Source organism: Mixophyes fleayi, chromosome 2 (genome assembly GCF_038048845.1).
Source record: "Mixophyes fleayi isolate aMixFle1 chromosome 2, aMixFle1.hap1, whole genome shotgun sequence".
NCBI classification, from domain to species: domain Eukaryota; kingdom Metazoa; phylum Chordata; class Amphibia; order Anura; family Limnodynastidae; genus Mixophyes; species Mixophyes fleayi.
In genome coordinates, this window is record NC_134403.1 from 125319646 (window position 1) to 125347320 (window position 27675).

The following is a 27675-nucleotide window of genomic DNA, read 5'->3' on the forward strand; positions in this document are numbered from 1 at the left end:
TCCCATTTTTTCTATTTCAATATTCGGTTGATAAAAGCTTATGGTTCCATAAAATGTACAACAAATACCACTCAGGGTAAAAGTAATGCACATCCTGTTTTATAGATGACGTAAAATCACTTTAAGAACATACCAGCAGGAGAGATTTAAAGAAATATGGGTTGAAAGAGAATAGGCCAGTGCATTATTATTTAGCAGAAAATGCATTACTCACAGTAACACAATTCTAAATGAAAATGGTATTTATTTAAAAGTAATTATTGTGATGTTGGTTGCTTCTCAAACAGCTTGTTTAGTATGACAAAACAAATTCCCTGATTAACAAGCTACTAAAACACAAATACATCATTTAATAAACGTGCAAAGAAATATATTTGCAGTGTGTCTTGTGGGAACATCTTTTACTTTTGAATGCACAAAATATGATGGATTAATGTAAACAGTAATTTGCATAACTTGATTTTCTTACCAATTATTTCTTTTCTCTATGACTAGACTGGGTACACAGTACAAGTCCTTTATGCAACTATTGGGCCAATCACACGATAAATAACCGTTTGGCCTGATATCGCTTTAGTGTGTAAGCGCCAATGATCAATGATTATCGTTCCAGAGCATATTGTATCATTTGATTGGCTTTTATAAATGGACAAAAAAATCTCAATAAACGATCTAACAATGTCATTCCAATCCTGCAGTGTGTATGCACTCATGATCAGCAGACCGCCATAAGGTTTACAGAGTCACCATCTTTTCAGCTGACTGTTATGACAGATGAAGAGCACAGTAAAAAAACAAAAAAAAACCCTGCTATGGCGCCAATATATTAAAATTACTATGTGGCTTAGATACTGAATGAGGTATACAATCACAGTACCAATTGAAAATAATTGTATAAATATAAGACAGTGGCCAAGCTGCTGCAAAAATAGGCGGCTGCGTCCACTCCCAAGCAATAAATAAATAACAATTTTATATATTGCTTATTTAATAATAATTTTAATATATTGGCGCCCTAGCAGGGTTTTTTTTATTAAATTTATATATGAGTCTATTCGTGATCCTGTTTCATCCTTTTTCTGTATGATATTTTTTAGACAGACAGGTCTAGCGCTGCATTTGTTATTTATTTAGATTTAGAGCACAGATCTGAAGGTAAATCATGTAACACGTGGAGTGTGTACACATGAATCGGCATGCTGATCAGGTCTTTCAGTTATTGGTAAAATCATTAACAATATTGCATCAGGAGAAATTTTCTGTAGTGTGTACCAGCCTAACCCAAATGAAAAATACCACAAGAAATCTAGTTTGTGCAGAAAAAGAAAACAGTCAGATGCTTCAAGTGACAAAGCCAGACTTGGGAAAGAGTCAGTCTGTGTATGTCTGCTAGATCATAGCAGATAAGATTATGTCCTCCTCTGAATTGTGTATATAACCTAAAGACACACACAAGACATGTGCCTAGCATGTCATTTTCCTCATATAAAAACAATATGTGGGCTAGCAGTGCAGAGAAGAACGGTCATTCCCATCATCAATCCATAGAGAGCTTTACTACAACAACTTATAAAATAGACATCTGTAACTTTAAACAATAAAGCAACAAAAAAGGACTAGAAGGTATAATTGTTTTTAACTGTCCACCCAGCCAAAACAGACCATGCTGGGCTTGCCCTTATTTAGGTAATGTTGATAAACTCAAGTGATTACACTTGAATGCCTTAAAAAGCCTGACTAGACTGTAAGCCAAGATTCCTCCTGGTTTCAACATTATCTGGGTAATAGAAAACAAATCGCCCTATACTGAATGGGCCTGTGTACAGTATACTGTTATGTGACGTGTATTTTCAATTTACATAACTATTACATTTTAAGACTCTTAACAAATATAGCCAAACGAGTTTGCCGTTACCTTTGCAAATGCCTTTTGGCCATCATATTTCAAGTGCTTTGGATAAACGTAGAGGTGATTATTGTAGATGGTGAATGGTTGGGTGTGTTTGGGAATGCAAGGAACAAACTCCTCTACTTCAAATGTTACCACAGTCTCTGCATTGTTCTCAAACTGCTTCATGGGAATGTATGAGGAGTTCACATAATCTGTAGGAATAATACCCAAAAAACATCATGTTGCGGAGGCTACATTTACATCTTTAATTTTAATGTAAAATATGGTGCTTACTTGGAAAATCAGGAGAAACGTCATCAATATTGATGTCTAGATTGCCTAAAATAACTGGAAGTTTGGCCATCTTCTCGGGTCTAGAAACAAACAAACAAATAGATCAAAACATTCATGACTGAAGGTTGAGAGAACATTAATATGTTAAATGTGCATCGGAAGCTCGTTAGCAGATGAAAACAAAAAAATGACCTATCTGCTAGGTAAGAAATGTATTTTAATGTAAACAGAAAGACCTGTGTAAAGAAAGTTCTGAAGAGAACATGCCAATATACATTGTACACCCCGCCCCATAGGTGGTGATAAAGTAAACTGATTCTCCTCTCTGGGTCATGCAGTTCTACAGGATATATGGGATAATTTAATCCCTTTCTATAAATGATGTGGATATTAGAAGCCATGTATACATAAATACATGTAGCAGTGGCAAATATGTAGGTCTGGGAATGTGGTCACATATACTATTACATTATACAAGATACCCAAAAATTTTACAAACTAAAAATGTACATATTTAATAATATAACCATAAAAACATGTTCATGCCATTTGCAAATTGGTGCACCACATCCATAGAAAGGGTTAACACACCTTGCTATCCAAGAATCTCAAAATTGTTGAAAAACTGCACTATAGCAACTTTGTATTAGGTTTCCGTATTCCTCTCAGAACCAGCATATGACAAATGGTACCTTGTTTTATCGTAAACCAAGCCTCGCAGATGAATCTGATGTGGATCCCTTGTGATTAATAACTTATGTTTCTATTTTGTAAAGGAAACATCAATGTGCAATTATTCAAATGCTTTTAGCACATATATATGCTTTAAATAGGATAAAGAATAGTGGCAAAGGAATTTAGCAACCACTTCAGTGCTTTGCACTTACGGACACCACTTGGTATATACTTGTGTTCTTATTGTGTGTCTTGCTCTTTTTTCAATCTGCCATGGGACTGGTAACAATCTAACACATACTTACAATTCGGCTTCTATATTGCAGGAAAAAATTCCCAACTGTCCTTAGGTCCAATCAAATCCAAATAGACATAGATTTGGTACACCAATTGACAATTGTAATTAACATCATTGTTTTTATGGTTATATTATAAACTATTTACATTTTTATCCTCTGTAACAATAGTATAAGTGAGCACTGTGCCGTTGCTGAATATTTGCATTATTTCAGGTTTCTTCATCATTGGGAAAGCAACAGTATCCCTGAGGGAGAGGGAGATACTGAAGCATGGATTATAATAAATTTATTCATTTGATGCATGTTGGTTCTTTTATAAAAACACAATGCACTTGAGTGACCTCCCCCAAACTGGTCCTTATGTTCAAAGGAATTTCGGAAATCTTTTAGCATCTGTGGTGGGGTGTCATAAACCATAGTTAGCTGGTCCTCTGGACACAGGCCTCTCTTGCATAAACAATACAAACTAATTGACAAGGACCAACCCCTGGTGTACTTACACACAGTACTTCACAAGTACTCATCTTTTGGCGTAATCATGACCACATTTCTATATTATTTTCTTAACTCCTGATTATGCCATAATCTTGAACTGTAGAAGCACCAGATATGGACTAAACCTCTATCTTAACAATAAACAGTAATTTATCATATTATATCTCATTGCACTCTTCTCATCTGGTTAAACCAACTCAAAGACTGGAATGTTACTATGAGAGGTAACCCAGTCCACTCATTTTCCAATTTAATAAAATATATTCTTTATTAAGTCTCACTAAAATAATACAATCATGACAGCAGATACTACTCAAAAGAAATGTAACCATTGTTCATATTATGTGGCTTGATGTTTGAATGGAACAGACGCAACGTTTCATCTGGCACTAGAAAAAATTTTTTATCAGATGGAAAACCTATTTAATATATCATTTGAAGCAGTAGGGCTCCTCTGTGCTTGTAAATATATCGCTTTATCACCACATTTATTACCAGTCCATGTACAGATGAACATGGTTTTTTTTTTTATCACGTGGTTTCCAGATGTTTTTTTTTCTCCCAACGCTGACAGTGTCATGTGCCACATTACCAGAGTCTAACCGAACAATAGAGACATGGGCCATTTAAATAGTATATGGTTGATTACCTCAATTAAGGAGGGCATACAGTAGCAAGAAGCCTGAAAGTCATTATGCAAAATGTTCTTGTGAAACTACTGAATGTAAAATATTCTACAGATAGTGGAGAAATAGTTGTTTAAGCATGTTATAAACCCAGATAAGATAAGCCAATTTATTTATGATTAGAGCGTTACTTTATTAACCTATAGCACAGTAAGGGTGAGCCAAAAATGATAACCTGCAGATGGGTGATCTGAACAGCAATGACATGATTTATAAAAAAATAAATACAAAATGTAAATCATTTAGGGGCCGATTCGGACTGAACTAGCTTTCGTAGCCTAACTACAAAGCCGCTACTTTATTTTTAAATAATGCATCCAGCAGCATATACTGTTTGAAAATAGGTCAGCACAAAGTTTACATGCACAACAAATACATGCTTATGTAGCACTGGAATGTAAAACAAAACCAATGCTTTGTATACACTGCATTAACTATATTTTCACATTATGTGCATGTGTGTCTACACATATACCTATATGTTGGACACCATGCTTGATACCACCAACTAAGCAAAATCTAACTATAGACACCTAGATATTTTCGAAGCCTGTGGACAGCAACAAATACTTAAATGATGATAGCTGCCATTTAATTGGATACAAAATATTCTGATTAGACTGACATGTTTCAACAATAGTCAAATGTTTTTCTTCAGGTGATCCAGGGAACAAGGCTATTCAGGTCTGCTACTGGAGCAGTATGTAGCCAAAGCAAACAATCCACTCTTTACTCCTGATCCTGAGGCCTTTGCCCTGTGGGTCCAATGTAATATCAGACTTTTAAACAAGAAGCACAACTTTGCGGACCTCTTATTAAGGATACAGCTTCCACACAAAATGTTCTGCCAATATATACAAATCCGCCACGTCTATCACTCTAAAAGTCCACCGAGACCCATAAGTTCTCACTCCACTCTGGAGTCCCTGTATCTTTTCAATTCCACTTCAAACAAATTGATTGCCACTTTATATTGTAATCTTAATGCCTGAAGGTGAGTCCTCATACTACTTGTGTTGGGAGCAGGAGATGAGATGGATCTGGATCCAGAGTCTTTGGAATTGATTATATGGAAATTGGCAAATTCTTCAATTTGCATCAGGATTATAGGGAATGCCTTCAAGCTTTATTTACATGGTACCCACCAGGATCCATCCTTCCTCCCTCAATGTGTGCTGGAGGAATTGTATGCGACCTAGTTAATTCAGGCACATCATACTGATCCATGATCAAGACATTTGAACAATAACAGGTATTGTTATCTGGAATACTCCTACTTTCCCTATCAGTTCCCAGTATCCTATAAACATTCAAGTAAACATATCCATCACATTCTCAGTGCTGCCATGTGTCACATAGTGGCAATGTGGAAGTGTCCTGGCTCCTGTGCTTGCCTCAATATTTTATAAAATATGACATATCTACTACATGGTGTGTAAAGCTCTGTGTAAAGTATGGCAGCTATGGGTTTTTGTTTATGCTAATTAAATTATAACTTTGATGCCAAGGTTTTTAGCCTTTTGCTCATCATAGGGTTTTCTTTTTTACACTGTGACCCCCCTCCCTCACTATAGATGTTTGGCTCACTCCACTCTGGTACTAGATGGCCCCCTCCTGGCTTTCTCCTTCTCTCGCCCGTCCCTTTCAACCAACCAATTATACTAATTGGTTGGTTGATACACACTTACTCTCTTGTGACTGGTCAGAGGAGATAATCATTGACTATTTACAATTACCACCATTTAGAGTCTAGCTAAAGTTCCCCATGACGAAACGCGTCGAAGCATGGTGCAGGTTTTACATCTGAATACCTTCCAGCAGGAAGCAGAGTGTGTCTAGTGAGTGTACAAACTTATTTAATCAGAAATATCTGGTATGAGTTTTAACATGTACTAAAAGAGCCATGATAATAAAAAAAACACGTATCCAATACGTAATGGCACTCCCTCGTTTCCTTTGTTGAGATCCTTAATCTCTGGAGATCGGGTATTATAAAGGGGAAGTCTCAGACCAGTTTTGCTGGTCTTTGGTCCTGTTATTGGGGTTCCAGCCAAACTAAACAGGAACATCATCTTTAATTTCTTAAGCATCAATGTTTAGACTCACTTATACTTTGCTAATCCTCTTATCATTAAACTAGTGTAATTTATGAATACCTCACAAGACCATGCAATGCAACACGTTGCTAAAATGATTGTACACTTAACACACAAGTTTTGCTTGCCTTATGTATTTAATACACTCATGAGGAGGACAAGGGAGGAACATGAGGAAGACAAGAGAAAAGAAAATAATGTCATACATCCAGTGATGTTCACCAAGGGACTTCTACAATCACAGCGAGCGGCTGTACTGAACACTTAATTAGGAGGGTATGTCAGAGGCAATTTGGGGAATGATTCCAAATATAATTTAGTACATATAAGTAATGGTGCTCCAGAAGCCTTATCCAGAAAATATCAACTCCACAACATTCAGGAAAATGTATCCACCAATACCTTCAAAATCCCTAATTATTCTCTGTAATTTATGTCCCAATTAAGTGACCAATAGTCATATGTAGCCCCAAAATATTGAAAACAGACATCGCCTGCATTAAATCCAACTAATATTAACCATCAGTAGCAGTGTATCAAGAGAATACCATGATTGATGAAGGGAATACATCAAATACTCACTTTCTAAAATCAGCAAGCAATTTAAGCATATCTTCATTCGAAAGTTTGTTGCTGTCCTGTCTGTAAATTGTAGAAAATCTCCCACTCTTGTCCAATGTCCAAGAAGAATCTTTAAACAATGGTCTGAAAAATGAGAACGGTCAACTGAATAGATTATTGCAGAAAAAGGGACTATGAATTGGATTTCTTTGAATGTATTGCAGAAGGACAAATAAGAGTTCTATTGCTTCTGTATTTAGTAAAGCTATAAAGAATATTGGAAAACCGAAAAGGTGTACAACAACAAAAATTGTGTTAGGAGAAGCAATTTGTTTAACTAATGTGTGGTAAAGTATCAAACACAATATTCTGTATTAGAGAAACACAAAGTTTGGATTTAGTTGGGATAAGAGCAAGGTCCTGTTTTATCAAATCTGCAACATATATAGACTTTGTAATTGTTTCTAAAGAGCTCAGCGCCAGATTTATGTAATCTTTTTTGTTGACATAATATTCTGTGTACAAGACGCTTACCCTACTGCTTCCCAGCATATTAGATGCAAATAATGTGCATGCATTGCTTACCTTGCTGCCCAAGCAAATGGCATCCGATACTGTCCAAGCCTGCTACATGCTTGTTTGGCATTCTTCAAAACCTTCTGTGCTACCTGGTTAATAAATTAGCATGAAACTGTATGAAGGATGCAGGAAACATTTTTCTTTTTTTAAAATCAAGGGTAGCTTGTCATAGAACAGTTGTTTAATGAAATCAGAAGCGGTAACTATGGTCATGCAGCGTGTACGCCTACGGAGATGAAATCACACCTATTCCTGGGAACAAACTGTTGGTGACCTTACAGTAAGCCACATATAAACCCACAGCCAGAGGAAGAAATACCAAAGAATATCAGAAAATAAACAACTTTACAGAACGGGGTCTTAGTCTGCCAGCAGATAAGATGAATACTAAAAATATTTTTTAAAAAATGCATAAAAATTAGCTAAACTAGGAAATGGACAAACAACCTACAGACCAACAAGTTTTCTCCAACTATCAAAATTTGCTGTTTGTTTCCATGTTTATTATTTCAGAAATGAGATGACTATTGAAGGACAGCTACTGTGAAACTTATTTGAACATAAATTCAGTGATCATCATGATCCAATAACAATATATCAACTGGCAGCTACAGACTATAGAAACACTGATATTTCGGTTAAGCAGTAGTTTGATAGTTTAAGCTTTTTTTTCCAAATAAAGAGTACCGATCATCCCTACATAAATGTATTTATACTATCAAAAAAATATTTTTTGTAGTGTGTGTTAAAAACAAGCTAAGGATATTGCTTATTGTCCAATACTCCTGTGTGCGCTCCCCTCCCCATCTGCCACACCCCTTTTACTTAAAACTGGTCACCTTGATCTCAGATCAGACATGAAAAGTCAGGAGGAAGAGACAAATAATTCCTAGGTAAAGATCTATGAAAGAATTGAGATAATGGTCAAGCAGGAAATGTATAGGTATTTGATTAAACTATTTTAGGTCTCCTTAAACTCAATTAGATAATTTTGGGTATGAGCAAGACTGCTATGTGTTATCCCCAATGCCCAAGTAGTTAATTTGTGCCGTTTTATTTTACTGAATCAACAACTAAAATAAAGCCAAGTTATAGTGATATTATTGATATTTACTGGACAATCACTCCCAAAATGGGAAACAAGCCAGCATGGAAACCACTAGGCTGCCAGCCAACTACTGTATTACTGTTTTCCTGACTGTTACATGGGAAGGAAGGATATCAGACACTATTACTTTTAAAACAAGGCAATCTACTCCTGCACTACCTGGAGATCAATTAGAAAAGGCTAAAAATAAACTATTTAGTGGCGCATACGACACAGGCTTTAAAACATTTGAATATATAGCAAGTATTTCTATTAATAATTAAACACATTAAATAATTAATCAACAAATATGTACAGACATATAAAAGAATTTTACAGGGCACAATTTGCCCTTCAAGCCGTCTCCTTGGAGAGTAAAACAAAAGCTATTACTTGATCTAGAGCACGTATAGTCTGGGCTCCAGCAGAGAACAGTCTCTTAGGTTTGTTCGAGAGGAAAGTAAAAAATAAATAAATAAAACAAAACACTAAAAATAGAAAAAGCTATGATTAACAAAGCATATGAGAGAGACTTCATATGTTACTGTTGTGTGTGTATTTTTAACATGCATATAGAGGAATTTGGGATCTTTTTCTTTATTCTACTAGACAGCAACTGTTGTTTTTCCAACCTCAAGGAGCATACAGATATATATGCGGGCAATCTAATTTGGAGTACGGCAATAAAGGAATGGAAGGCAAAATATTTTTTATTTTCTTGCTGTAAAACCCTAATATGTGTAGCAGTATAGTTTAATGGTAGTTTAATAGTTGTTTAATGGTCATAGGGTGCCCATAAAATGTAAATTGATTACAGATTCCTTTATGTGAATATTGTGTGTGTGAAATTTGCATATATTTATTGGAAATATTATAAATAATAAACTTGAATGAGATTTATATGAAATGTCTGATGAAATTAATCCGCAACTATCCTGGAATCTCTGGTGATAAACAAAATGCTCCAAGGGTGCAATATACAGTCAGATCAACTTAAAGTAAATACTTATTTAGGTAATTGCGCCAAGACTGGGTTAGCTTTACACTAATGCAGTTTTATTTTGTGTCAAATTCTGCATTTTTTTCTTTTTATGAATCTCTAACTTATTTAAATTTCAGGCGACTGTATTTTACTGTCTAGTTAGAAGTACGACTATACCTTTGTTATGAAGTAGCGACTCCTACTTTCTGTTTTCTTTTATAATTTGTAGTCTACACCCCCTTTCCCAGTACTAATTACACATACTGTAACACAGACATTAACCCATCATGCAGCTATATCACATTATTGTCCGAAACAACTGTGGCAGTTTGACAAAGAACCAACCTTGGGCACAACATTTGAAATTATAATAAACATCTTTTGTCCCAGGATATGAATTCATTGTAAAGATAAACCTGATCTACTTCGCCCATATTTCTTCTTTCATTTAAGTATAAAGTGACAGTCAATAGCAGTAACTGAATTACCATTACTAAGCAATGGCTGCAGAGATAAGTGGAGGAATGAGCACTAACCCTTATAATACACCTAACATCAGGACAGATCGCTCACCTTTGCTGAATCAGAGCTCTTCATGTAAGGTTCTGCACAATGGGTAATACTTCCTTGGAGGATCTTTTCTATTCTGGCCACAAGGAAGATTTCAGGATGTGGGCATGTTAAAGAGAAAATACCCTAAAGGATGGAGATTTAGACAATGTTATGGAGCACTTTCAACTTTTTTGCAATCAGATTATCAATAGTTCACAGCAGCACAGATGACTTCAGGAGATGTCTGGATTTATGGGTAGCCAGTAAAGACAGTGTGATAGTGAGGACAGAGCTACGTGTGACAGGAACAGTGCCATAATGTGAGGAGGCAAGACAGTGGAACAGGGCCTCTAACACAGCAATGATGAAGGAGATTGTTTCAAATGAATGTGTGTCTTATCCACCTAAAGTGGTGTGTGTATAATAAGGAACACTGTCAATATACCGAGGAGGAGGACGACACATTATATATGAGACGGACCTTTACAGTGGTGGGGTGTACCATGTACAGGGAGCTGACTATATAAGGACTGGGACTTCAGGTGAGGCCTTAAAAGTACATTAGGAAAGAAAAAAAATTTACTCTTTAGTATTTTTTTCCCATTTAAAAGAAAGTGCCTTATGTGCAGATCATTTGGGCTATAGAATTTGCCTGTGAATTGCACTAGGCGGACCACTACCACTAATCAGAGCAGAATCCAAATTGCTACATTACAGAAGAAAAAACATTATGAATTAAATGAGAGCAGAATACTCCGATCTTGACAATCCATACAGCTTTCCCCCCATATATTGCTATACCAAGTTTGCTGAGCAATACACCTACATTATAAAATGGGCCATTCAGTTCTACACAGTACTGGAAATGCAAAGATAATTTAATTATTTAGATGCTATCTTGGGTGCATTTACCATTTTCTTACACATCATGAATGCATATCCAATGCATTTCAATTTTTAATGAAAATATAGCCACATGTGGAAATACCACTTTAACACACTCATCTGTACCTGTTTGGGATAATGCAGCATAGACTCTTGAACAGAACCTACAACCCTGCGTCCGAAGTCCCCACAGCCATTTGAAAGCTGCTGAGAAGGAGGAGGAATCATTTGCCTCACAGAGGCATGGTTAAGGTCCACATGAAAGTCAGCTGAAATCTTCCTGTTGTTTTTAATGTCAAATAGGGACAGCGTGACAAAGAATGGTTCCACCTGAGTGTGAAAAGGAAATACAGGAGTTGTTGCCATCTTACAGTATTTACAAATGTTCTTGTTAAGTAATAATAAAGGAAACTTGACAGATATGGCATTTTTCTAGCTTTAGGCAAGGGCCAACCTTACTGATTATAACCTTACTGATTATTATAAATGATGGACACAATGCCAGGATTAAGATGTAAGTTATTATAAATAGATCTGAGTATGGAGTAGAAGATCTAGAACCTCCTAATTTTTCACCTATAGTAAAATACTGCACTGTTCTATTATCGGTGATATTGACAACCAACAGTATTCTTGGCAACCTGGCTGGGACTTCTTAACAGTTACAACAACCTGCAAATAAAATATTTCACTGGAAAAATACAGGTTTTAAAAATTTATTTCCATGCTCAGAGTTACATTCAAGAAAGCAAACCGCTCTGTTTGGCTCTCCCTTAGGGGCATATTCAATTGTTGGCGTTTCCCACGGCGTTAAATATATTACCGTTATTATGGTAATTCTAAGCCGGATTTCAGCTCGCAGCGCCCTGAGCTGCAAGCTGAAATCCAGCATTAAAGGTACCTTAATAACGGTAATTATGCGCACTATTACCGTAATGATGGTAATAGTGCACGGCGCGTTACTTTTCCGAGTAACGCCAACAATTGAATATGTCCCTTAATGTCAGAATAGTGGATTTTCTGAACAATCTCCTTTAATCCAAAAAGAGTATATGCTTTTTTTTCTCTTATGTTACATTTGTACACATGACCAAGCACATATATCCTTACAGTGATACATCACTAATCAGTTTCCACCCCCCATATCCCTCCTTGGGTTGTATATGTGGGAATATAGAACATGAGCAATATAGCAGCAATAATTGGGACACATGTGCCCAACCCTGGCATAAAAGTGGCACACATCTAGGCAATAAGTAAAAGGAATAACACAAAAGTAACAAGTCATCTTTATACATACAAACAAAAAAATCATAACTAATACTTACATTTGTTGTTGGTCCCTCTTCATTTTCAGCCACACAGCTTTGAAGATTGAAAGATAAATCATTACACTTCACCAATATCCTTTTCCCAAATTTCTCTTCAAAGGGCTTTACATCCGGTTCAATTCTCGAAATATCAAGTTTCTTGAAACAGAGAAAAAATAAATCATTAAAAAGCATAAGTTTAGAAAACCGCACCAAGTATTGGAAAGGATGCCCAATTGTACAACCTCATTTTAAAACTACAACTGAAACAGTTGATATGTTCTTTTTGGCTTTCAATTGCTGCACTTTCTTCTAAACATAATGGGTACACACATTATTTTCAAATGATAGTTACACTAAACCTAAATACTTTGCTAATATATATGTAGTTTCCTGAGGCATCAACAAAACAGTTGCAACAATTGGGAAATGGAACCTGAGCGGACTGTTGTACTGGATGGATGCAGCTCAGAGATGATCAGTATTCAGTAGCAAATTAATTAAGAAAATAGTATTCTATTTAATTAAGTTCCATTCTGGACTGGTGAGAAGGAAGTTAATTTACTAGTTATTAGGAGCAATCAGTAGCTAGGAAGTCAGCCTGGGGAAATATATTTTTAAAATAACTAATTTATAAAAGAATAACAATTGTTATACACATTTAGTTGCCAGTAAAATAAACAAAGAGACAAGACGACATAGGCTAACATGCATGCCACATTTACCTGCGTGTCTGAATCCAAGGCAAATAGCTTCACTCGGCTTTCATTTTTCAATTTGGCTTCTGCATCTCTTGTACTCTGTAATAAATATAGACACACATGGTCATACAAATTCCTTTTACATTGATAGAAACTATACTGACAATATCCCCAAAAAAGTTTAATTGCAGGGTATCAACTGAAGTACACACAAGCCATTTGTTGTATTTACACAATGCAGACATTGCAAAAAATATCAGAAAACTAAAATTCTATATTATTTCAACCTATGGTTCAAGGAACATGCTTTATTTTAAATTTGTGGAAGATGTGATAACATTGAATTAAAAGTGATGTTTTTATTTATGTTCCTTGTTTGACAACATGATGATCTGAAGACATTTTCTGTTCTGAAACATTCTGCAGAACACTTAGGGCAGCGATACACAGCAGTGTGTGTGTGTGTGTGTGAGTGTGTGTGTGAGTGTGTGTGTATATATATATATATATATACACACACACATACACACACACACACTGCACTCTCCCAGCTAAAAAAGCAAATTGTTCATAAGAGCTGGATCAGTCCCAAGGTGACACATTGGAGGGAAGAGGAAATGCTCCTTCTGACATACGAGAGTAATTTAGTTCTGAAGATGCTGCATGCAATGTAATGTGCAATAGTTGGAAGATGCATGACTTATTTAGTAGTTACAGAAAGCAAACCAAGATCTGAAACAGAATTATCTTAATTAGACAGGGAGTACATATGTAAACCAGTAGACTTATTAGCCTGCTAATAACTGTAGTCAAATAAGTATGGTTGCTCAATGGAGGAGGAAAACAACACTTACAAGCATGACACCAGGTACAAGATGCAATGTGGTCTACATGGGCACTAAGGTAATTATAGGCAGGCTAGGAGCAGCAGGTAGTACATTAGCTGTGGCAGTGTCACCAAGCTTCACCAGCAGGGATTGATTTACAGATAAAATAATAATTGCTGGATCTAGCCACAGGAACTCAGGTACATACAGTACATATCATTGTCTGGGCATGGATCATCCCACCTGTGCCTCTGTGAGGAGATTCACAAAAGCAATCACTGCTGGCGAGTGCTGAAGTATGCTAAATGAAACCAGGGTTGCAAATATTTAGGTACTAAACAATGCCAGGCATGGTAAGGTGAATTGGAATTAATCAAAAGGTTGCAAAAACATATGGACATCAGAAGTACTCTTTGCAAGTACTGGCATGAAACGGAAATTGTGCATTTGACCCTTTGAATGAAAATGTGAAAAGTCTAAGAACAGGTATCACAGTATGGAGGAAAAACAATTACACAATGCAATGACGAAAAAAACTACAAGAAAAGCGTTGGCAAAAACAGCACAGGACAATTTAAATATAATTTGGATCATTTCTAATAATAACTTGAAGCTACTTTCCGCTTTCTATTCATTAAGCTTTTCAGCAGCATTTACGTTTGCCAGACCATAATTGAACAGATTTTATTGGTGTTTGCAGCATAGTGTTTTTAATTTTGTACAATTAAAACATGGTCTTGCCACAATAAAAACGTTAGCTTAATTCCAGATGTGCAAGTCCTGTCCAAACCAGAACCGATGACTACAGCACTACAGTCCCAGCATTAGCAAAACCACAGTGAGAATCTGTGAACCTTTGAACTAAGATTTTAGTAAGGAAGTGGTAGAGAACCGTGTCTCAGCTGAAGTGCCTGGGTGGTAATAAGGAATGTGACCTACTGTATATGCAGAAATACTGATATATATATATATATATATATCTCTATCTCCTCAGGTGTTTGTGGTCAGACACTGCAATAGTGTAAATTACAAGCGCCTTATTAAAGATCCAAGACACAGTAGCATATGAGTACCCCTGTAGGGTAGGATCCTACCAATGTTTTTCACAATAAGTACAGTCATGTCCAAAAGGTTTGAGAATGACACAAATATTTGCTGCCTCAGTTTTTATGTTGGAAATTTGCTTATACTCCAGAATGTCATGAAGAGTGATCAGATGAATTGAAATTAATTTCAAAGTCCCTTTTTGCCATGACAATGAACTATATCCCCAAAACAACATTTCCACTGCATTTCACACAAAAGGACCAGCTGACATCAGGTCAGTGATTCTCTCGTTAACACAGATGAGTGTTGACGAAGACAAGGCTGGAGATCACTCTGTCATGCTGAATGAGTTATAATAACAAACTGGAAGCTTTAAAAGGAGTGGTGCTTAAAATCATTGTTCTACCTCTGTTAACCATGGTTACCTGCAAGGAAACATGTGCAGTCATCATTGCTTTGCACAAAAGGGGTTTCACAGGCAAGGATATTGGCTGCTAGTAAGATTGCACCTAAACAAACCATTTATCGGATCATCAAGAACTTCAAGGAGAGAGGTTAAATTTTTGTGAAGGAGGCTTCAGGGCGAACAAGAACATAGAGCAAGAGCCAGGACAGTCTCCTAAAGTTGATTCAGCTGCGGGATCGGGGCACCACCAGTGCAGAGCTTGCTAAGGAATGGCAGCAGGCAAGTGTGAGTTTATCTGCACACACAGTGAGGCGAAGACTTTTGGAGGACGGGCTGGTGTCAAGAAAGCCAGCAAAAAAAAAACATCAGGGACAGACATATATTCTGCAAAAGGTACAGGGATTGGACTGCTGAGGACTGGGATAAAGTCATTTTCTCTGATGAATCCCCTTTCAGATTGTTTGGGGCATCTGGAAAACCTTTTGTCTGGAGAAGAAAAGGTGAGCGCTACCATCAGTCCTTTGTCATGCCAATAGTAAAGCATCCTGAGACCATTCAAGTGTGGAGTTGCTTCTCAGCCAAGAGAGTGGGCTCACTCACAATTTTGCCTAAGAACACAGCCATGAATAAAGAATGGTACCAAAACATCCTCCAAGAGCAACTTCTCCCAACCATCCAAGAACAGTTTAGTTTGGTGAAGAACAATGCCTTTTCCAGCATGATGTAGCACCTTGCCACGAGGCAAAAGTGATAAGTGGCTCAGGAACCATAATATTGAAATTTTGGGTCCATGGCCAGGAAACTCCCCAGAGCTTAATCCCATTGAGAACGTGTGGTCAATCAAGAGGCGGGTGGACTAACAAAAACCCACAAATTCTGACAAACTCCAAGCATTGATTAGGCAAGAATGGGCGGCCATCAGTCAGTATGTGGCCCAGAAGTTGATTGACAGCATACCAGGGCGAATAGCAGAGGTCTTCAAAAAGAAGGGTCAACACTGCAAATATTGACTCTTTGCATAAACTTAATATAATTGACAATAAAAGCCTGTGACACTTATGAAATGCTTATTTTCTTCAGTATCTGAATACTTCAGTAGCAACATCTGACAAAAAGGTCTAAAAACACTAAAGGAGCACACTCTGTAAAAACTAACTTGTGTCAGTCTCAAAACTTTTGCCCATGAATGTACAGTTAGAGTTACTCAGTCCATATTCTTTACAGGTCAGGTATTATAAAGAACTTTAGTTTCTATAGCAGATCATACAAGAAAACCAGGGATGTTTTTTTATCTAAATGTAGAACAAAAGATTTTTGGCTGTATACATACAAATAAAGAAACCGCAACGCGAGTCTATGCGCAAGATGAGTGGGTGAGATACAGGAGGGTAGCCTACCGTGCCGGGGAGTCTGGAACATTTGGGAGAGAAGGCAAGTAAGTTCTACATAGGTGTCCTGTGAATGATCCCTACACGTTTCAATAGGTTTCTGGACTTCCTCAGAAAGACAGAGACACGGGCATCACTTGCTCTTTAAATACATGCTTGCTGCCTTCGCAGAATGCGCATACACCAGCGTACACGCGCTAAAAATGGGTCACTTCCAGTTTAGGGTTTATGTCAAATAGCTATATTGTGTATGGTATGGGACTGCGATGTGTCGGTTGTATTAGTAGGTCTGCGCATTTGTAAACTGGTGAAGCCATGTTTTTCCTCACTAAGCGAGCGGATAAAAGATACAGACTGGTCTCTACATGTGCAGCCTAGGATTTATCATTCATATACCAAACAGCCATGAACATTATTAAAATGTTATTCAGTGACATACCAACTTTAGAAGGAAAATATATTCAAAACATTGCATTAGTGGTTTATGTATACATTTTATTAAAACGGTTATTTAGCCATGAATTTGACTATTTAAGTGAATAATAATAATCATTAGGTGGAATAGCAGCACTGATGCATGTTATATCTATATAAATTAATTTATTAAATTCAATTAATATCTCAGAAAGGGAGGAGTTTTAGCCTTCAGACTATGAAGGGAGCACAGTGGCTTAGTGGTTAGCACTTCTGCATCACACCACTGAGGTCATGAGTTCAATTCCCGACCATGGCCTTATTTGTGTGGAGTTTGTAAGTTCCTTTGCATATGCTTGTGGAAATAAGACTCGAGTTACGGATCTAGCAGGTGAAGTTGAAAACCGTCGGTATAATCACCTGAGCCAATTGATCTGATTGCGAACCCTTTTTCCCCAGATGACAAATAAATAAAGATGAGCGATTCTGGTTTTGAGAAATCTATGTGGAAGGATCTCTTGATTTTGTCTAATCTTTGTAGAATCCAGGACTATATGTACTTGAATTTCTTTTTTCCTATATGTACACTATAGGTGTTTTTTAATTTAGTATTATTGATCCTCATTAACTATATATGGAGTGAATTTTAATTTGTTTTATGATAGATACATTTATTACGTTTTATATGTTTTTTTGAATTAATAATTGTATATATGGTTTATATTGCTGCATGGTGGTATTGTTTATCTTATACTTGAGATAGTATCCATTTATGCACTTTTTTTTTCTCCCATTGTATCTTTTTTTGTTAAATCAATTAGAAATTGCAACACAACAACTTTTAAAGAAACTGCATGGAACCTCTCTGAAGGAACCAATGGTGGTTTAAAATTGTTCTAGCAAATTGATTTTTCCTTTTAAGCTCTTTTAGATTTGGTTTATTTAAAGTCAGCTCCATGTTGATTCCTATTCATGTTTGCAATAGGTTTGGAATTTTTTTATTTTTTTTTGATACCTCTGTCTACCTAAGTCCAGATGAAATGCTTACAAGCCATCCACAAGAAACCTATATACACTTGGCTACCTGGATGAGTCTTGGATGCTGAACTGCCTACTGTCCTACATGAAAAATTATACCCTGATGATCCCAAAGATAGAGGGGATCTAGGGATACTGTATTACAGTAACAGCAGTATCATAGGACTTTGCTTTGTCAGCAAGATAAATTGTATTTGCACAAATTTCTTCAAGTACGCTATTTTATATATTGCAGTATTTATAACAGATTTCTACACTATGGGTCTGCTTCAAGTCTGAATGCGTCTTGCACATAAGTTGCGCTTGAGAAAGAGCAAGGAATTTGCGCGTTGCTCTGACCGTATTCAAAGTTGGTTGTCAATATGACAGGGAGACCCCACACTGCGGGTTCCCCTACTATAGTGTAAGACCAGGAGAACCTAGGTCTTATATGATTAATGGTTCAGTAAATTAAGTAAGGTTTTAAATCTACAGCTGCAAAAATATGTAAAATTATGGCAATAATACATAAAGTGCTTAGTTGGAATTGCCCAATCCTTTTTCCAGCCAACATATTATTTTCTCCCCAGGAGTTCTACCCGAATATCCGGTAGAGTGGGCAAGAATGCATTTTTCATTACGTAAGTTATTCCCAAAAAGGAAAAAGTTTATCCAACATTATTCTGCCAAACATCCATGAACTGCGCACAAAATAAATAAATAAAAAAACAAACATAACCGTACATTTCTAGAGATCCTTGTTATATTAAATATATTATATTTGTTTCTTGCAGTCGATTCAGTGAATGTCTCAGTTATATTGGAGATTAAAAGTCACCAGTACCGCCTTAAAAAAAAAAAAAAAAGTGCTGGCACAACTTCTAAGCATTGTCAGTGGGAAGCTTATCTAGGAAATTAAGGCATTTTACTCTCATTTTCAAAGCACAAATTTACCATGGCAATTTAACGATCTTCATCAAACCTTGTGGAATCTTGTACTAAATATGATACACATATGTCTAATATAATGCCTTTCAGGTCTACATAAAATGCAAATGTAGCCACAACTCATCTTGTGGGCCGGTTCATACTTTCATAATTTGCTCTTTTTTTCCCCTTGAAAATCAGCACCTTATTTTTGGGTGGAACTTTGTCTGGGGCAGTACAGCTGTCGAACCATATCGCAGGTTTGTGTTTAACAGGCAGAAAAAAAACAGCATGCAAATTACAACTGTGAATGTACACTGTCAGACTAGAAAGAAAGAGTACTTGATGCTGTTGGGCTTAAGGAGATAATTATATAGCCACTGCTCATACTTGTCAACACGGGCAGGCTGGGCAGGGCAGCGGTCTACCTGCTTTTATTCCCTTTAAAATGCTCCTCCTAGTAGGCCGCTGAGTTGAGTCTTGCCCTTTGGCCTAAAATTTCCCAGCCCTACACTGCTTGTCAACATTCCCGGGAATCAGGGAGACCTACCAGGAATTGGGGAATCGCCTGAACCACCTGAACTACCTAGTGAATTGGATAAGATGGGGGCCTTAAAGACTCAATTAGCTGCAAATCCTGTCATTTTGGCCTCGGTCTGTGGTGAAATTACGCAGTTGCAGTATTGCATCTTCAGGGCAGGGTCAAATGATAGACTCTGCCCCATTCACAGTTGTGCTTTACAAACCCTCCAGGATCTCTTGGAGAAGCAATAAAATAATTGTCAAGAATGCCATTGATGGGTCACATTTTAGTAACTATGAGAGACAGTAGAAGGGAGAGAACCCTACCATTAAAAAAAACCACTAACCCTATTAGCTTTTATGTTATAGCAACTCATTTGTATAATTAGTTTGTGTTTAATGGCCCTTTAGTTCTGCCTTGTGAAGGAAAGGTATGAGTAATGGATATAAAATAGCACCTATTACGTATACACCTTGGTACAGCGCAAGAGATTATTCATGAAAATGCAGCAAATCCAGTAGGGAGCCAATGCTTCATGAATATGCGTTAGGAATGCAGTTGAAAAACGGCCACCCCTCCACTATGTTTAGGAAATTGGGTGGTCTCTAACAAAAGTGGACATTACTACACACACAAGATAATACATGCATGGTTTGTATCTAGGCAAAATAGATACTGCAAAACATTATTGAAAAAAAAAATTCACATCGCAAAATACGTTATGTGTATATTTGGAAATGCAAGTGGCCCTCAGGAGTATAAAAAAGAAACAAGAAGGTTTCGGTAGAGTCTGTGTGAACTTGGCAGGCAGCACATTTTTGTATGTTTTAGACTTCCAATAAACAATGAGGGCTTGTGATTAGCCAAATTTATCTGTATTAGAGTAAATGAGATTGGAAACAATTACCTCAGAAACTGGTCTCCTTCCTGGACAGAAAATATCTACTAACAAACCCAATTTCCCCTAAGCTTACACTAGAGATGAGAACAGAATAGCAGGAGAGCTAAATTTATTTTTTTTGCTAAAACACAAAATCCTTACAGGATTAAAGTGATATTTACAATCCTGTGAAATATATTATAAGTTAGCAAAGCGTAACGGAGCAAAAAATGCATTTAAAAAGTGGCTAAACTAAACTAATTTAAGGTATAGTAATCTAAGGTTAAGTATTGAGTTCAGAAATTAACTACTCCAACAGGTGGAAGTAGACAGTGACATTTTCATGTGTGTGGCAGGAAGTGGGAGTGGCAAAGAAGAAAATATATGTTGAGATCAAAGTGTCACTGCAGAGAGACTGTGCCAACAGAGACAAGAGCATAACAGTCTGTATAGTCTATCATCACCAGCTATTTATATAGCGCTACTAATTCCACAGCGCTATGGAGTGTACAGAGTCTCAGATCTTTTCAGCTGATGGTTATGACAGATGAAGAGCACAGATATGAAGATAAATCTTGTAAAACGTATTTATTATTATTGTAGATTTGTAAGCCACCACAGTGCTCCGCAGCGCCATACAGTAGGGAAAACAGGACATACATAAAAGCAGGGACATACAAGGCAAACAAAATAAATGTAGACATGAAAACAAAGGGTATGGAGGACCCTACTCATTAGAGAGCTTACATTCTAAGTGGAATAGGGCATAGCTAAAACAAGAGGAACAAGTGTGGCTTAGAGTTAAGATTGAGACAGCTGTGAGGGTATCTTAGTCCAAATAGTATCATCCGGAACATGGTAAGCTTTAAACAAAACAAAAAAAAAAAAAAAGAGTTGGGTTTTTAGAGAACGTCTGAAGATTTGAAGGCTGTGGGAAACTCTGATTGGGGAGTGGTAAGGAATTCCATAAGTGGGGAGCACCACGGAAGAAGTCTTGTTGGCGCGATTGAGAAGTGGTTGCCAGAAATGAGAAAAGGTGCATGTTAGCGTTAGAGGGTGGGAGGGAAAGTATTTTGATATGAAATTTGAGATGTATGAAGGAGTGGTGTCGAGTGCATTGTAGGTAAAGGTGAGTAATCTGAATTTGATTCTGGAGGACACAGGGAGCCAGTGTAGGGATTGCAAAGTTGTGCAGCAGATGTGGAGCTGTGAGAGAGGAAGATCAGTCTTGTAGCAGCATATAGGATGGATGGAAGTGTGGATATATGGGTGTCGGGAATACCAGATAGCAGGAGGTTGCAGTAGTCAAGACGGGAGATGCGAAGAGAATGAATCAGAGTTTTGGCAGCATGTTCAGTAAGAAACGGGCATATTCTGACAATGTTTTAAGGTGGAATCAACAGGACTGGGAGAGGGTCTTGATATTTAGTCTGTACACTTGAATCGGCATGCTGATCGAGACTTTTTTTCTCCCAGTCTTTGTTAAAATCGTTAACTATAACGCATCGGGAGAAATTTTCTGTTGTGTGTAACCAGCCTAAGAGAGGAGTAGCAACAATTGGCAGAGAGGGACAGCAAACACAGATTGGGCTTCAGTGAGGTGACAAATCTCTGAGTAATGTTTAATGGATAGTAAGAATGGGTGGATATAGAAAAAAGGAGGCCCCAGTGGAATGGTGGGGGCAAGGAGGCCCCAGTGGAATGGTGGGGGCAAGGAGGCCCCAGTGGAATGGTGGGGGCAAGGAGGCCCCAGTGGAATGGTGGGGGCAAGGAGGCCCCAGTGGAATGGTGGGGGCAAGGAGGCCCCAGTGGAATGGTGGGGGCAAGGAGGCCCCAGTGGAATGGTGGGGGCAAGGAGGCCCCAGTGGAATGGTGGGGGCAAGGAGGCCCCAGTGGAATGGTGGGGGCAAGGAGGCCCCAGTGGAATGGTGGGGGCAAGGAGGCCCCAGTGGAATGGTGGGGGCAAGGAGGCCCCAGTGGAATGGTGGGGGCAAGGAGGCCCCAGTGGAATGGTGGGGAGTAATGTTCAACAGGGAGTAGCTTAGAAACCTCAAGATTATAACAGGAACATAATTACTTTTTATGAAGAGTCACATAATATAAGCCAGTTCACGCCTATTACAGACAATACAAAAATGTACAATACCTACCTTTTCTGGGAGGTAACTATCAATACTAGATGTTGAAGTGTCAAATTTGCTCTGTTCATCATCTGAAAATTATTTATAAAAAAAACAACAAAAAAAAACAATTATTGATTGCTACTATATGGATTTAAGGGTAAATTCATCATATATAAAGAGAATTTAACAGGTAACAAACATACAAATTATTGTAGCAAATTGTACAAGAGAAAGACAAGTTTTATTATATACTGGCTGTAGAACAATCTATTATCTCATCACTACATACAGAGAGATGACCCATGTAATGGACCAATAAACCTAAAAACATTAAATTCACAGTGCAAAATTGAGGCGTGTCATTACAGCTTACTGTAAACAAATCCAGAAGAAATAGGTTGCACCCAAGGAACAATGAAAACGCTGTTATTAAAGTAGCCCTTTAAAAAAATGAAGCATTCTCAACAGCAAAACTGTTGTCTTACATAGGCAATTTACCGGGTGAATGAAAATGCACAGCATTCATAAGAGCTAAACTGTCCCCCCGGTGGTGAAGTGAAGGAGGAATACTCCTCCCCCCAACAAAAAATATCCAAAAACAGATGAGATCTCAAGATGCTGTATGCGATGCCTTCTTAGCACATAATATATATACATATTATTATGCATTTATGCATAGTATTATGCATTCATGCATTTTTGCCTGTTTAACACATAATCAAAGCAATATTTGTAAAAGTAAAATTAAGCAATACTTGCATTACAGTAAAACAAAAAAATGCCACCGTTGATGAAGGAGGCATCAGGGTACCAGAATAAAGAAAAAAAAGTTACTCTCAAGCCGATAACAGATTATTAAACCAGGAATGATCCAAAATGCAACTAGACATAGGAAACTTTCACTGAATAGATCAGACCTTCATGGGATTCTCCATTTCTCTTCTCCTGAATGGCAGCTTCAAAATTTAGTTGTAGGATTTTATTTAGAGTACTGATCCAGTCCTCCATTTCCATGTCGCTGTCTGCGGCAAGAAGAAAACTGCTTTTGTCTTGCATCTTCAACTCAAAGGCAAAGCGCCGTACTCTGTTGTTCTAAAAAGAAAAATCACATATCTTAGATTTTAACAGCACTGTAAGAGTCTGCAGCAATGTAAAATAATAAATGACAGTAAGTTACCTTTAAGCATGATTGCCATTAGAAATCTGACATGGCACAACATTTATATGCTTACTGACTTTTAGAAGGTGTGTTGGGAAACGAGATATGTTTTTCTGAGGTTCGAAAGACAAATTAACTTCTCTGTTTATGAGAGAATGTCAAAAACATTTCAGGATGGGCATTTCATAAACTAAAACTGCATATTAAGCAAAGACGCTCTTTTAGCTTCATTATTAGATTTTCAGTGGAAGTTTTTCCATCTATACACAACAGAGGTTCTGTGTAAAAGAAAAAAACACAAGGAATTCTATGTCTTGTGGTTTTCGTGCATAGCTTGTACTCAACAAAATTCCCAACAATGTCACATTTCCCATGATACAATTGCAAATGTTACAAGATGATGTTCTTATTTGATAACCAAATATTTTGGGTATAGTGGCAAAATATTGACCAATGTGGGTCAACTAAAGAAAATGTAATACAGAAACAGGGCTTAAGGACTTAATAGTGCTCAGTCTGCATATGAAAAAAAGATACAGAAACTGAAGTATAATGATGAGTGCACAGGTACAGAATAGTGTATGCTTATGAAAACTACTAAATAATATTCTTAGAGAGACATTTAAAGCATATTTGCCTACATTTGAAAAAACTCCTCTGAAAGATCAGGGGGAGGTGGGCTTGTTGAGGGTGGGACCAGACGGGTCACATCATTTGGCCCCGCCCCAAATCATCATTTTTTTGGGCCATTACAGCAAGGGAGAGGGGCCACGATTATGTGCTATTTTCGTCCTAAGCCCCGTTCCCCACCACTTTACTATTGCGCCCATTAGAAATCGGGAGGTTTGCCTGCATTCCCGGGAGTCCAGGAGGACTCCCAGAATTTCGGGAGTCACCCGGACATTCCGGGAGAGTAGGCAACTATGATTTAAAGGTATTATTAAAACAAAAAATAACCCACGATCTGAAAACTATTAACCACATATTTGCTCTCCTAAATGACGGAGGCCCTGTGTTCACATTGAAAGAAACAGATTTACATGAGGTCTCAATGCATAAAAATATAGCAGCTAACAGCATAGATAGCTTCACAATCCCATGACAGCATAATTATACAGGGCTTACACACCCATTCTTAGGGGAAACCAATATAGAGGATCAGTACATGCAAAGACAAGGAGTGTTAACTACAAATCTCCACAATATGTTCACTGTTTGCAGTGTGTGGTGAGGTCCAACTATATTAATAGTAAATGTATCTATCTGCTGCTAGGAATGTTCACTCCCACAGCAGTAATCCCACACGGCCAGCTATGCATACTAGCAGCTAGTGTGCAACTCAAAGTACAGCAATGGGTTTTTTCTGCCTTCTCTTGCTCAGATTTAACTGCAAAAATTTGGGTAAGAGCCAAGTGAAAAAACAGCAAACACTTCCTGAACTGAACATGCTGTTAAGAAAATGTAACACTCCCAGCCCCCAGAGAACACCTTCTTTCCCCAGAAATACTTCTGCCAGATCTGTAGCTCAATACTATCTACACCTTCCTCCCTTTCAAATCCTTTATTAACCCACACGGATTCTGCTTTCATAGTTGTCCTTGGTTTTCATGAAAATAAAATGTAAATAGTTTTTCCAGATGTAGCCAACCTATAACGATGGACATTGCTAAACTTGTAGTGCATGCTAGGAGATGTAGTTTAGCAAAACAGCCAGAGCGCCAAAGATTGTTAACATTTGTGTCAAGACAATCTACACCTACGTTTCATTCGCAAAATCAATGCACTATAAATTTACAAAATTATCTCAAAACAAACAGAGCATGCATAAAAAAAGGGAGCAAGGAAGATATTTACCTGCACAACGCCCATGCAAGAATCAAGAAATATCGATCCCTTTGGTTCTTTGGAAATTTTTTCATCTTTGTAAAAATTTAAGTTATATGAACCATCCCCAAGTTGTATAAGGTGGAAAAATCTTCTTTTAAATGACTAAGAAAAAAAAAGTAGAGAGTGTGCCACATTATAACACGTTTACTTACAAGTCCAAACACTAAAATGTAGGCTGCATAATGTAGAAAATCTATATGCATACAAAATACATCTCCCCCATCTTCCCAATGGCCTTTTTAGTGAACCATGTATAAATAATTTTTAACAATGACACATGGTTAACAACTGTTGTGGTACAGGAAATATATATAATTCTATTACCAGGAGAAACAGAACCAAGGAACTCTGTCATACATTACAGTCACTTACAGTCTAGACCAGACCTGGACAACTCGTGGCTATACAAGCGTTATGAAACTACAATCCTCACCGCTCTGGGCCAGGTGATGATCAGCCGATAACTGGCAAGGTGAGCTGGGATTTGTAGTTTCATAACACCTGAAGAGCCACAGATTGTCCAGGTCTGGCATAGACCCTATAGAAGGTCAGACACGGCAGCAATGAGAGACAGTGCTGGAATGTGTCTACTAAGCATGAAGAAGGATCCTTTTAATCATTTTCAAGCACAAAGACAGTGGGCCTCACAGACTGCAATGGCTGACAAAAGAGAACCCATCTATACAAGTATAATGCCTATTCTGATAATATTTAAATTAATATTTCAAGTAGTATTACATGCGTTTTTCAATGTATGTCATATTTAATGGTCCTTTATTTCTATCATGCTCTAAGAAAACAAGGCTGCCTATAAGCAGGAGAAAGCTGGCACTGCACACTGAAGTATAGACCATCTAACTCATTAAATCCAAGTTAAACAGTACAAAGCAAAAGGATTATTTTTCAATTTTGGCCAATCTCGTCTATGACCAATTTGACAATTTTGTTAATTTGTTTTTTTCAGCATAAATAGAGTATAGGCTCATTTATCTGATTACCGTGCTAATTTGTCTTAGTTCATATAAACTCTGCTAGTACAAGCCGAACAATTCCTGCATCCAATTTGGCATCTACCACCACAGCTTATATTCATGTACGTAGACACCAACGTTATTTAAAAGCAGGTCAAATAAAAGGCATTTTCTCCCCATATAAATCATATACCCTTTAAACATAATTATATCTATCACTCCTGAACATTATTGTGTGAAAACAATTTTTCTGTAAAAGTAAAATGAATCAAAATATTCTACTTCCAACATATAATTCTAGCTGATACTACGGCTAGCAGAGAGATGCTGTACTTTGGGACTGTGATAATGAATAAACCAGCACCAATATGAGTCACCGCCCAGGGAGTACAACAGACTTGCGTATTGCTATGCTGTTCATTGTGTGGTGCTACACTTACCCGCATGGTGACACTTATTGCACTGTTCATGTTGCCTTTGTACAGCCAGCCCTGTTTGGTGATTCCCCCTTTTTGAGAGCCAAGCGATGCAGCATCCTATATAAATAAAAACTTCTGTTAGGACTTCAAAAGGTCACATTTGCCAATGTATTTTATACACTGTGTATTGTGCCTACCAGATGAGTAGGAGGAATACTATTTATTAATACAATGTTAAGAACAGGCAAACACATATTTTAACAAGTACAGTAACAATACTGCTTCACTTTTTTGTTTCCATTAAAGTTTAGAAGTATGCAATGAAGAAAACAAACATTTAAAAAACATTGTTAAGAGCAGGGTAATCGTTCCATTGGCATGTTGTCTTGGCTAGCTAACCAACTAGATTGCAAACAGACCCAAGTGGTCTCAAAAGCCAGAAATCTAAATTAACTATATTACCTAATAAAAAATGTATCACTATTTCTAAGTTTTTATACTGCATGGTGTAAACACAATTCACCTCAGGCTAGTTTTGACCTTGTTTATGTCACATTCATTTTTAATGACCTGTCTCACAGAAAGCAATTATAC

At 37.3% G+C, this 27675-nt stretch overlaps 1 protein-coding gene across 13 annotated transcripts in view; it reads right to left on the reverse strand.

The window, feature by feature from the left end:
* The window catches only part of DOCK9 (dedicator of cytokinesis 9), a 214057-nt gene that overhangs the window by 70373 nt on the left and 116009 nt on the right, over window positions 1–27675 (reverse strand). For all 13 annotated transcript variants that reach the window (XM_075199945.1, XM_075199942.1, XM_075199939.1 and 10 more), the window contains exons 6-17: window positions 27103–27198; window positions 25659–25793; window positions 23563–23737; window positions 22673–22734; window positions 13118–13192; window positions 12411–12551; window positions 11209–11412; window positions 10219–10341; window positions 7583–7665; window positions 7019–7141; window positions 2186–2265; window positions 1916–2103 (exon numbers count right to left, since the gene is read on the reverse strand). In XM_075199945.1, coding sequence (XP_075056046.1) covers window positions 1916–2103; window positions 2186–2265; window positions 7019–7141; window positions 7583–7665; window positions 10219–10341; window positions 11209–11412; window positions 12411–12551; window positions 13118–13192; window positions 22673–22734; window positions 23563–23737; window positions 25659–25793; window positions 27103–27198 — 1485 coding nt within the window. The remainder of the gene's footprint in view (window positions 1–1915; window positions 2104–2185; window positions 2266–7018; window positions 7142–7582; window positions 7666–10218; window positions 10342–11208; window positions 11413–12410; window positions 12552–13117; window positions 13193–22672; window positions 22735–23562; window positions 23738–25658; window positions 25794–27102; window positions 27199–27675) is intronic.